Here is a 13,039-nt window from a genome sequence, read left to right as displayed (position 1 = left end):
GTAGCAAATGGCAATGGAGTCCATTCAGATCCAGACTAAGGTAACGTGGCTGCCCTTTTAAGGGCATAAAGACATCACTGGGAGTATAAGGAAATGGAGAAAATGTTTACTCTGGAACTCTTCTCAAGGAAGATCTGTGTGTGGTGTGTGTATGGAGATGGGGTGGCAGGAGGGGTTGTGCTCTAGCCATAAGAATAGATACTTTCTAAGTTGTCTTTCTAGAAGGGTGAGTTCAGTTGTTTGCAGGACTCTTGTTTTCCTGACTGGAGGTTAAATATTTGTCATCAGGGCTGGAGGCTGAACTTTGCTACTCTCCTGCTCTGTCCTTCCCCCACAGCGGGCTCAGCTGCTCTTCAAACAAATGCCCAAAGAACACCAGTTTCCTAGTTTGAAGAGACTATCAATTATTAGTCAGTCTGTCAAACCACTCTAGGTTGGTTTAGGTTTGAGTATATCTAGCGGCAGCTCAGGCCTGATTGTAGAGCCAGCATCTCCCTGACATAGCCTAAACAAAGGGCCAACGTGCTAGCAAAAACTGCAGAGTCAGAACTAAAAATCTCAGCTCTGAAGTGCTTTCTTGTTCGCACAGCTATCGCTTATCTCTTAGTTTCTAAGTTTCCGTTAAATTAAACTTACTGACCTGGTACCTTTGGACTCCCTGGGGTACTGTGACCGGGAAATCTTCTAGAGCACTTAGGTCTGAAATTTCAGGATAATGAAGGCAGTCCTGAGAGAGGATTCAAAACAAGGAAGGTAAACTGATTAGTCTGTGATTAAGCTGGGCTTTGATTTATGTGAAAACGGCTTGGCTAAAGTAACCACGAAACTGCAAGGCCGGGGTAGACTGGATAACCAAAATCCACATCACCTCCCAGGATTTCATTTTTTTAAAGAAAGTTTATTGCCCTCCTTCCATTTGTACATAATGACGAACTGGACTGACTGGTTTGAATCTGATCCTCAGTCACCTGGAGAAGGGAGAGGCCTATTAGTGAGCTGGCTGGCAGACAGGTGGAAAAGCAAGAAAACTTGGGGCTGGATAAGCCATCTCAGAATGAACTGGAGTTCACTGTACACAAAAGAGTCCAAATCCTGATTATTTTTCTCATCCACCCAGCTTTTCTGGGAGGGCAGTAAAATTGGGAAAGCTCTCTGTGTGTCACTGAAACATATCAAATATCTTGATTCAGAAATTAAAGAGCAGCAAGGATTATCCTGCTGAATGTGGTTGGTGAGGGTCTTCATCTGAGTAAATGAAAATCAGACACTTTAGTAGCCCTGGACTTTGGGGTGGGGTGTGGGAAGCAAGGGGTACAAGGTAAGGCCAGAGTTATAATCATGGTCAGGAAAGGGGAGAGAGAGAAAGAGAGAGAGAGGGAGAGAGAGATTTGCTTTACTCAACTTACTTCAGAGTTTATACTCAGAAAATCCTGAAAGAAGCTACTTATATATTAGCATACAAATAAGTTTTAGTATTTTTGAAAAATAAAAGTTTATTTTACATTTTATATTGAAACAGAAATTTGGCTGCCTGAGCGCAGGGGTGAGAGGATTGCCTGCAAGAGGGCCAGAGGGTACTTTCTGGGGTGATGGAAATGTTCTGTATTTTGTTTGAGGTTGTGGCTACATGGGTTTACACATTTGTCAAAACTCACTGAATTTAAGTAAGGTGCATTTTCTTATATGTAAATGTACTTCAATAAAGTTGATTTTAAAAGAAAAAAAAATTGCACATCAGAGGCGGGGCACACAGTAGACATCTATGAACTGAAGGCAGTCTGGCATCCTAAGCCTCATGAATCCTGGAAGGAGGGATTCTGGAAGGAAGGATGGCTGGGAACTGACAAGGCCTGACCCAGAACAGGTGACAGATAATGACACAGGTCGCCCACACAGACAGTTTGCAAAAGTAGTGGGAAAGCTGGGAGCTATGGCTGCAATGAGCACGTACAAGCCAGAGCACTTACAGGCACAGAGACCAGCTTCATTAGCTTCTTCAGTTCCTGTAGAACTTCTAGGTAGAATTTGAAGAGGAAGCTGACCACCAGAGTTCTCTTGAATTCCACCCTCCCCCCTGGAGCTGAGCCTGGGAGGGAGACTTCATCCAGAAGTAGTCTGCAAGCCTCATCTAGCATCAGTTCATCCCAGCGCCTGGTAGGGTTGGAGGCAGGAAGGAACCAGTTAAAGGCAGTCTGAATCATGTGGCATGTGCCAGGTATTGGATGGTGATTGTTCAGAGACCCAGAGTCCTTTTTTATGAGTTGGAAGGGAACTTAGAAATCACGTAAGCAAGCCCTTCAGGAAAACTGAGGCCTGGGAGGCTGCACCAAGTGGCTGACGGTTATGGCATGGTGAGGGTGGGAGCCGTTCCATGGCAATATGAACCAAGCATGTTCAAGAGCCAGAACGTGCTGGGACCTGGCATTAAATACATAGATTACTAGGGTCAATTCCAGTATGAACAGTACAAGGCTCAGACTTAGCTACTGCTTTTCCTGAGGAAGCAATAGAGTGCCCTCGAGAGGCAGGAGTGGCAGGTGCCGCCTGGGTGCTGCTCGCTGTGGATTGCTGGGTGTTGGTGCACAAAAGAACTGAGGCTGGTTGCAGTCCTGGGCGGTTTCTGTTGTCTCCCTCACCCAAAGAGTGCCACCTAATTAATCACCATCAAATAAGGTTTGATTCATTTAGGAAAATTACGGACAGAACAAGTAGCAATTCTACACATAGGAGTTTCCATCTTCCCAGGGCATTACCAACACTTGCTGGAGTCAAATTTCCACTGATTGGCTTTGACATTGTTTCACCTCAAAGTGTAGGGTTCGCTGCTCACCTCCCCAGGAGCTGCTGGCAGGATTTGTGTGCACTGATGGTGGTCACCCCAACCCCGCCATAGGCGATGCTCAGATCTTCAATGGTGTCTGTGCCTTCTTTGAGGAGGACTCGCATGCCAGCATTCACGTCGGCCAAGGCGTTTTGCTGGCACTGAGCCTGACGGAAGGCTGACACAAATTCCCACTGTGGAAACAAAAAAACATTTAGGGTTATTTGATATGTCAAAACTAACAGCATGTTTTCTACTTCTTGGTGCCACTAAGTAACCACTTTTGACTCAATCTAAAGGGACACAGAGGGCACTTGGCATGATTAGAGGGCAACTTGGCTGCCTTCTTGTTCAAAGTGAGAACGGTGTCCTCCCAAAGGCCTCTCCCAATGCCCGATCTCCTCAAGGAACATGGATCACTGTGCACGTTTCCCTGAGGTCAGGAAGACTCCGCACACAATGCCGAGCTCATTTCCATGTGCTCTTATTGCCAGGTGCCATGCCCTCTAGGCTGCAGACACCTTCGTGCCCTGTGAGGATGGAGGGGCCCTCCCAACACTGGAGCTTTTAGATGTGATTTGCTTAAAGTGCCAACGAAACCCACCATATTCTTGGTTTACAGAAACAATCACTTTCCATTTTGTGGAACTCCTAAAGGAGTAGTTATAATGAACTTTCCAACAGTGGACTAAGGAATCCTGTGTCAGGAACAGGAGTCAGGAGGGTGGTGGCTGCCCCACTGGCCCTTTGGCAACATGGCCGTTGCCTGTGCCTCAAGTGTGTTTGCATCTGTGTGGCCACCCAGGGTGCTGTGTTTGACTTGGCTTGTTTTTCTGTTTGGTGCCTTTACATAGATGCACATTTGACTGGGAACACATTTCAGAGTTTCCGTTTCACAGGAAAAATAAATGAAGAGCATATATGGCTGAAAGCATGACTTAATTTAGGATTTCCTGCATAACCTGGCTTTTGATGAATGTGTATGTGTGTGTGTGTGTGTGTGTGTGTGTGTATTGCCTCTCTCTAGGAAGACTGTCCTGTTGGATTCAGGTACAGTTTTGAAGAGGCACAGGGAACAGAGAGTGTGGACAGAGAGCCCCTTCCAGAGCCGGCTGGGTGGCCTCTCACCCCGGGGATCCTGTGTTAGCAGATATCCGCGACCCTCATGTTTTTAGGAACTATTGGGGTTAGCTAGAGTGGAGAGTGGGGAGGCCTGGCCCCAGCTTTGTGGGTCAGGCAGCGAAGCTCATTCCATAGCCAGAGCTTTAATTTCCGCCCCCCAGGGTTGATCTGTGGAAACAAGGAAGCAGGACCGCAGGCCCTCAGCAGGCCCCACCCCACAGCTGAAACAACACCCCAAATACACACCCCAGAGCTGCTTGCTCGAGGGTATCTGTGGGCGTTGGTGCTGGGCCAGTCCACAGTGGACAGGAAGTTATTATTTTATGGGCAGAGTTATTTTCCTTCCATCTGTTTTCAGATTTCTAAAGATGACTGGACTCAGTTATGAAAAGAGAAAAACAACTCTCAAAAGCAACCAGTGGAATTCTTACCTTTTGAGAGTGAGGGATATATACAGATTCCAAAATTTCCTCTGGCTTAAGGTCTGCACTTGCCAACCCCGCAAGGAAATGTTCGTTTAGAGGAATCTGCCGTGTACCTTCTGTTGAAGAAAATGACATTTCTACACATGGTAACAAGGAATGTGAGATTATTCTGTACTCTTAAATGTCAGCAGCAAAGAAGAAAAGGTCACTTCCCTCTGCACCAAGTGATGCAAAGATCTGAATATGTGACCATCAGGGCTCCCCTGTTCCCTCCACAGGGAAGGGTGGCGGCAGCTTCATGACATTTACTCTTATCTGTGCTCGTGCTATGTCAACCGGTCTCCTCCCTCCTCCAGGGCCTGGCAGGCCTGTTCCGTTTTCATCTTTCAGCAGAGGCTGATTAACTAACTTGTTCAGTTCTGTGATCACAGTAAGGGCGTAACTTAAGTTGAGAGAGGGTTTGTTTCCACGATTAACAAAGTTTAAACCATTAGATTTGTGTTTTGTTCTTGCTGCTGCTGGTGGCTCCCAAGCAAGGTATCTCCACCTTTAAAGCAAAGGGAAAAATTCACAAAACCTCCTTTCAGTCCAATTGTTACCAGAGTGGTCAGAGCAGTACCTCCAGCTTTAAAAAATGGTTTGTGGCTCCACAGGATGTGTGGTGAGCAGCTCAAACTACAGCCTACAGATTCTGACACGGGTACTATTCCTGGCACAAGCAGCAATATGCTGATTGGAAAGTAGGTGTAGTTGAGAGGGGAGGAGCATCCCCAAAAGAGCCCCTGTTGACCTTTGCTGGCTTGCCCAGCTGCTGGTCAGTGAGCTCATCTACTGGCCTAGCTGGAGCAGAGCCTCACTCAGGTTGGAGATACTTTGGCAGAGCTGGGAAAACAGAGACCTCAGGTAGAGGGCAACAACCAATGGTCCAGTAGAAAAACACGTCTACTGCTTCTAGTGTAGTATGGGACTGGCATTCGAGCCAAACTACCCTTGCTATCCTGATGCCCCAAAGTCTTGGCTTCTTCTCTCCTGGTCTGTGGGGGTTGAGCTGCGGGGTGGTCCTCCGGGATCACAGGCCTGGAGGCCTCAGCAAAATGGCTGATGAAGCCAGGCAGGGGTGAGGGCTTTCCTCTCCTCCCTCCTGGGTGGGCCCCATGCAAAGCTGAATAGAGGCAGGGCTGCTTTTCCTGTACTACCAAGTCTCTCCCAACATGCCGAGTACCCACCAATCAGGGATGGGATTGTGTTGGCTAACAAACCCCTTGGGAGGCTTAGGATGCCTGTGATATAATTTCTGGTCAGACACATGTGGGACAGACTGTATTGATCCCCCTGCACTCCAGTGCCTGGGCCTGTGTCAGCCCATGGAGGGGTAAATGATGGACCAGTTTTGTGGGATGGACAGCAGGAGTGGATATTTGATGGGTTGTGGGTGAAGGAGAGGGAGAAGCAATGGGAAGGAGGAGTTAGAGGCCCTGGGGAAGCGGTCTGATGGAGAAGAGGCAAACACACCCAAATCAGACTGGCTGGAGCTCCCATCCCACGTCTGCCTCTGCAAATGGCCTCCACTGGGTGGCAACATGGATTAGACTTGCTATGTGTAAAGTGTCCAACACAGCCTGACACATAGTTAACACCCACTAAAGGGAGTGTCAGCAACTTTGGAGCAGCCAGAGGCAGTGTGTGAGCTGAGCACTGCTGGGGTAGTTTAGCCGGAGCAGCCCCAAGGGAATGTCCCTCAGCTAGCGTGCAAAATTAGTCATTGCCTTCCTCCTGCCCCCAGAGGGTCCTCAGTGTCTGCAGTGTGTCCTCATCAGACTGCGGCTTCTCACCCAGTAACTGGGAAAGAGTGAGAGGCAAGAAGAGGAAGAGGGAGCAGTCCTCAGGCTATAGAGAGCTTCAGCTTCAGCCTCAGCCTCGCTTGCTGGCACGTGGCCTGACTGAGCTGTGGTCCAGGGTGGCTGTCATGTGCATAGGGGCGTGGTGTCAGAAGGAAGCACTAGCCACCCCCTTGCATCAACATGCCTTCCTCCGGGAGCCTGAGCTCCCCATGGTGCATTAAGAGCCAGAGACCTGGGCTCTGACTCAAAGCAATTCCTTAAAAAAATGAACACAAGACACAAATGTCTTTAGGTGATGTTCAGAGTGTTCTGAGGTAGCTTACCTTCCGATGTCAGATTGAGGGTAGCGTTGCCCACAGCCAGAATTGGATTCATATCCGAATTATAATGCCGGCTTATGATATGTCCTCCTAAGGACTAAGGAGAGAGAGTTACAGACTGCGTCATTCTATAGCTCCAATCCTGTGCCCCAAAGGCACTTGCTTGTGGTACTTCCTCTCTGGTAGTGAAAGGATCCAGAGAAGTCTGGGTCTCCTTTGCAGAGGGCACGCAGTTCACACTGTCCCGGAGTTCATTCTGTCTGAGAGGGTCCCGTCCTACCTGCTACTTTGGATAGAGAGGAATTGATGGTAACTAATACCACACAGCATTTGATATATCCCCCGGCTGTCAAGCCCTTCACACTTATCCTCACAACAACCCAGTTTGATTGATGCCATTTGTCCATTCTACAGATGAAGACACTAGCGCGCAGAGAAATTATGAAACTTGACAAAGGTCTTCCAGCTATGAAGGGGAAGGAGTGGGGTTCATACTCAAGTAGTGAGGCTCAGCGGCCAGTTCTGAACTACCCCCAACTTAGCCTTGGCCACAGCACAGGTGGCCACGATGCTGGCTACAGAGATGCTGTTCTGCCTTGAGTACGCAGGATCTCAGCCTCATCTCACATAGCCTCAGAAATGGCCCGACTTCACGTGGGCCATGCAGGGGTTCTGGCCATCCACACCATTGAGGGCGGGGTGGCTTTTTCTTCTTGCAAGATTCCACTTGGATCTGGTTGAGCCTGTAGCATCTCAGAACTTGAGAGGACAATGACTAGCCATTCATCTCAATACCCTCCTCCCCACGTAGTGATGAGGTCCACAGGGAGCACCTGGGTTGTTGTGGTCTGGGCCGGAACATGGTTTAGGACAGGGAATCCCCATTCCTCTATGTACGGCTTGATTTTCAAGTTCTTGTTTCCAGTGAGCTGAAATGTACCTCCCTGGACTCTCACCTATCAGTCGTCCTTCTGCCCTTTGTGATCATAGGAAATAAATCACACGTGTCCTCAGGAGTCTATAAATGTTTGAAGGCAGCTATTACGATCCCTCTGACTATCCCCTCCCGCCATTCCTCTTACTGATGTGGTTTCCAACCCCTCGCTCTCCTGGCACATCTCCTAGCCAGGCTCCAGGGTGTCAGTCAGAGGTCTTGACAGGGGGAGAGAACATTTTTGAATCACTGGAAGAGCTTTTTCAAAGGAAACATGTCCTCCTTTGATTCCCCATATCCCAAGGATTTCTAAGACACCATTTGGGGTATGTAGGAGAGGAAGCACGTATATTTTGAAAACCTAACTATGTTTCTTGTACTTTCTTCTGAGGTCGGGAGTAACCAGACCTTAAAGTGTGCCTCTCAGATGTGAGCATTATTCCTTAGCTGTGGTCTAAACAGACTGGAGTAGAGAAGGCTACCCTCCTTATGTTAGGTTTTATACTTTTGTTAATGCAGCCTAAGACTAAATTAGGTTCTTTGACAGTCTTGTTATAAAATTAGCAAAAGCATGAAGTCTTTTCCCACTTATATTGCTACTTGGCCCTTCTATTAAACTTGACTTAGAATCCTCCTTTAAATATGTTATTAAATAATGTTTTTAAAATATTAAATATTTATTTATTGTGCCCATCGTTTGAATCTGCTGAGACCCTTTTGCACGTGAATTCTGCCAAGGCCTATTTCAACATTTTGGTGAGATTAAGAAATAGGTACAATGTGCCCAATGATAGGCCCAGAGAACATACGGCCATATTCCGGATCTGCTGGCCCGCCAGGCTCTTCAGGTGCTTCAGGAGGGCTCGGTATGTCTGAGTTTTCTCCTCTGGAAGCTCGGAAATCCTCTCAGCCAAGATGTCCTTCACCTGGGCCAGACTGCAGCCAGCACCTATTGTCAGTCCTGGAAAGCGAATTGTTTATAGAGGGGACATAGAAGGAGCAGTTGAATTGTCATCATGGCACCAGGGCCTTAGTGTTTGACGAGGCTTTGCGCACTGGCTGCATAGAAGATCACCAGGTACCTGAAAACAGCACAGATATCTGCCTCCCAGATCAATTAAATCGGAATCTCGGCATAGGGCTTTTTCAATGGTCCTGAAGGTAGTTCTCCTGTGCAGCCAGGGTTGGGAACCCCTGGGCTGGTCTACACTTTGAACAAACGCATTCTTTCTCTCTAGAGAGAAAGAATGATAGTAACAACTAGCAGATTGCAGACCCTACTAGAACTTTCCATGACCTCCTCCTGACTGACCACAGTGAAGCATGCAAAGATGTTTCGTAATTAAGGGGGAGAAATTTGATGGCATTAAAATAATGGCAAAGGTCTTGTAATTGCCTACATCATTGTCTAAAATCAATAATACTTCGACCGCTGATATATATATCTACCAGTAGTCTTGATACTCAAATTCATCAACAACCAGTTCCATGAAAGTCTTGCCAATCAGAATGAACGCAGCCCATTCGAGGAGCTGCCGTAGGTATTATGCTGGGTGAGGTGGGGTGTGGGGACTTTGGGGGTCCCAGAGGGACGCCAGGGAAGCAGGAGCAATGTGAGCGCATCCAGGAAGACTGGGGTGATGCTATTTGCTACCTAGCAAGGAAGTAATTCAAAATTTTAACAACCATTGCAGCCATAGTTGTGATAATTGGCATGATATTAGCACTGGCTTTGGAGTTTCTCTATAGCAGGGATACAAAAGGTTCAAGTCAATCTTTGAAAGCGAGGAAGTCAACCAAACCATCAGGAGATAACTTAGTCGGCTATTTAAAATTAATACTTTACTGTCAGGTTCAGAATGTTTCCTTATATTCCTAATTTGCTCTGAATTTATATTATAAATGGGTGTTGAATTTCTATTAAATGCTTTTTATCCAGCTATTTAGGTGATCACAAGATTTTTCTTTTACTATGTTAATGTGATAAAGTAAATGATTTTCTAATGTAAAATCTTTATATTCCTGAAAGTCTAGTTGGTCATAAAACATAAAATATTAATCCTTCATCTCTCTGGGGCTTGTAGGATGAATCACTAACACGTAGAGTCTGATTTGATCACTTCCAGGGCTGAGTTCTAACTGCAGTTAGTCTCTTTTTATCGGGTTGCAAGCTGGGTCTTTGATTTTTCTCTTGTGGATTAATCTTTGAGAGCATTTCACCCTCGCACATAGCTTTATTTTTAATCAACATTAAAAATGTACTTGGAACAATACTTCCCCCATCTCTGCCAACATACCCACATAACGCCCTCCCATGCCCACTTCAATACTCTCAGCTAACCCAATTGATAATTGATTACGGAAACCAGTAGCTGCCCCTTATTATCCTTACTCTATGCAAATGTTGCCAAAAAGCAACTAAACTGCTCCTCCTCCTTGGAATGTCTCCACTGAGAGGCGTTACCCTGTTTCTCTTTCAGCATCTCATAAAAGGTACTCCTCTGGAACAGGGTACCCCACCCCAGACCCATCAGTCATGGTCTGTTCACCACAGGTCCTATCACCACAGGTTCCACTGGAGGTTGGCCTTAAACTTTTGGAAAAATCCTAGCCTTATCTTTGCCCAAAGGAGACTGAGTAGACCAAGTTTACTTCATACAATTCTTCCTACCCTACAGACCCAGCATCTTAGTAGGGAAGAATTCAGAAACAAAAAGATTATCATTATTATTATTATTATTTAAGGTCAGAAGCATCACATAGATCAACAGGCCCATCTCTTATTTGACGTAAATAGAAAAGGGCAGTTCAGACCCCAGGGGAAGGTAAAATGTCAGCTGTCTGCTTTATTGTCTGACTCCTCATAAGTACAGATTTCAAACTCAGGTTGAGGCCAGACAATCCATTTGGGGGCTTTCATTGGGCTATTGCCATTGCTCACATTACCCCCTCACTTTGTGTTAGCTATGATACCAACGTACTGAGAAAATTCTTTTTAGGGTACTTCTATTCATGTTTTATTCCATCTTTGGTCACAAAATCTATTCCAATGGAATTCAAAAGAGCTTTAACTTAGTTTGATTCTCAGAACATGGATTTTGTTTTAATTCCATGCTTCTCAGGATTCATGAGTCTATGGGATAAACCTATGGGATAAGTCCAGTAGTAACTTCCTGGAGCACTTACGAAAGGCTTTAAGGAAAAACAATATACTGAGCTAAACATGTATGTGGTATGGATTAGCATGCAAAATATAAAGAAACATAAGTCGTCACAGAAATTTCTTTCCTGGAGGTTGCTTGTGGGTTGGGTGCACATTCGGCTCCTCCAGTGTACCTTTGCCCCACCAGTTTCCTTCACTTTTTTGGGCCTTAGCAAGTTTGAGAATACTGGGAAACGCCCCTGGAGGCCACTAGAGGGCACTCACACCTTAGTTTTAAGAAGCCAGGCGGAAGGCACATGGTTTATTTCCTCACATTTCAGAATCTGGCTCTACTTTGCCTGCAGAGTCCAAAATGAACAGTGAACAGTGCATTTAAACAGCCAATTGGATAGGCCTTGGGGTGGGCCTAGGGGACACAGAATGGCAATAACAAAGGAGCTGTGGGAGATTTGTGGCTTGGTGACGGCCACCAGCCAATTTAGAGACCTTGGACAAGTCCACTTTCCTTTTGCCTCTTGGCCTCCTCATCTATAAAATGAGGGACTGGAAATTACATTGAGGATTTGGATTGTGTCCTGAGAAGCCCTCTCAGGGGCAGATATAGGGAGCTCAGTGATAGGGGGAGCTGAAAAGTCTTCCCCTCCTTCAAAGAGAGCAGCTTATTTTCATTTACTTCTTCAACTTAAGATTTGAGGACAGTGTTGTCATGCCAAAGAGAAGTTTAAAAACCCTGGGCTAAATGATGCTGGGGGCAAAGATTAGGGGAATGGCTTTCGTGTCTTAACCTTCTGCTTAAACCAGTTGTCTATACTTCCAATCCACCCATTTTGCTCTTTCCTCTCCCTCTTCTCTCCTTTCTGTAAGTACCAAGATTTCAGGGAAATCTAAGCACATTCCCCTCATTTTCTGAGTGTCATTCAGGTGTACCACCTGAATTGTCCCAAGAAGAGTCCCTTCCCTTGCAAATGGGTGGGGTGTGGCCAGGGAAGGGCAGGCTTGTTGGTCTGCAGCACAAGCTAGGTTTGGCTGATGATAGTAAAAGGCGAGGAAAGTGTGACTCCTGGATGGTGGTGATACAGCTCACCACTGAGCCCTGCCCACCACTGACCCCCACAAACACGTAGTGGCCTATAAGTCAGTCTTGACTAAAGCTTTCAGTTCAGTCAGTCTCTGTTGGCTAAGTTAAGAAAGTCATTATTACCACTGCATCCCAAATCCCAGTTTTGGACCAAGATTTTCATTTGTTTTTTTCCATTGAGTCATTGAGCACTTACATGCATGTACAGTACTCATTTACATGTATTTATGTGCTAGAAGCTCTGGGGGATAAGAAAGGAGTAAAACAATGTTCCTTTTGTCAAAGGATTGCCATACCTCTTGAAGGCAAAGTCTTGCATGTTTCCTTGGTACTTTGTGAGTGCCATCTTGCCTGATGATATCTGCACATGGTGTGCTCTTAAGGATGTTGTAAGTGACTGGGGGGTGCTTGTCGAGGCAGGTGTTTCCCCACACTTGGCCTCTTGCTATTGTCCCCATGAGACAAATAGTAGTTGAATGCCAGAAAATATTTCTCCTACTTTCCCCCTGCAAATATCCTCAGTCCCTGGAATTGACCATTCAACCCATGGATAGCACCAGTTCTCTCTTGCTGTCTTCCCATCAATGTGACACTGCAAATTTATTGTTTCCGGGTCACCATGGCATTTCACTGGCAAGAATCCTGCAGGTGACTGTAAGGTCTTGAATGATATCACCTGGATACCTCGTATTCTGTGCAGAGGTTTTGATAGTAAAGTTTCATGGCGGGGATATATATCACATCAGAGAAATGATAATGAGTTAGAAATAGGCCAGACTAGACAAATGTATGAGGAGTTTCCAAACTATTTGGCAAGTGGAAGTTTAGGACAGGGATTAATTCATTGATATTTTATAAGAACACCATGAACTCACCTTCACTTGTTTTAGACACCACACTCAGCTCAGAAATCCTAGCAGGATAGAGGAGAATTGGGTGAAAATGTCCTTGAGATTTCATTGCAGGCCCTGAAAAGTAAATATATATTTTAGAGGGAGTTAGGAAAGAGAAAATGGCTTTTTCCTTTTTTTTTTTTGGCATTAAAAGCTTTTCATGAAAATGTTCAGATACTAATTTTAAAAACTGACAATAATTGTACATAGATATGAAAGCAGTGGCCAAATACCCAGCCAATTGAATTTATAATGCATGCTATCCCAGTATATGTATTTGTGTTATACACTCACTGCGTGCATATAAAACTAGGAATAAAATGGATGAGAGGTTCTTAGAAAACGCTTGCATAGGCACCAGGAGACATATATTAGAATATATGTAATAGTCCAAACTGGGAAAGCACTCCATGTCCTTTTACAACAGAATGAACAAATTGGG

General features: G+C 45.7%; 1 protein-coding gene across 1 annotated transcript in view; it reads right to left on the bottom strand.

Annotated features, from left to right (window-relative positions):
* Window positions 1-13,039, bottom strand: part of LOC308498561 (aldehyde oxidase 2) — a gene marked incomplete at its 5' end in the record, with an annotated part of 71,099 nt that overhangs the window by 40,394 nt on the left and 17,666 nt on the right. Inside the window, 7 exons of the mRNA XM_081050783.1 lie at window positions 641-727; window positions 1,968-2,151; window positions 2,831-3,015; window positions 4,375-4,484; window positions 6,533-6,626; window positions 8,273-8,424; window positions 12,580-12,672. Of these exons, the coding sequence (XP_080906909.1) occupies window positions 641-727; window positions 1,968-2,151; window positions 2,831-3,015; window positions 4,375-4,484; window positions 6,533-6,626; window positions 8,273-8,424; window positions 12,580-12,672 (905 nt within the window). The remainder of the gene's footprint in view (window positions 1-640; window positions 728-1,967; window positions 2,152-2,830; window positions 3,016-4,374; window positions 4,485-6,532; window positions 6,627-8,272; window positions 8,425-12,579; window positions 12,673-13,039) is intronic.

This window comes from Rhinolophus hipposideros (assembly GCF_964194185.1).
Source record: "Rhinolophus hipposideros genome assembly, chromosome: 6".
NCBI classification, from domain to species: Eukaryota; Metazoa; Chordata; class Mammalia; order Chiroptera; family Rhinolophidae; genus Rhinolophus; species Rhinolophus hipposideros.
This window is presented reverse-complemented; position numbering and strand designations above follow the sequence as displayed.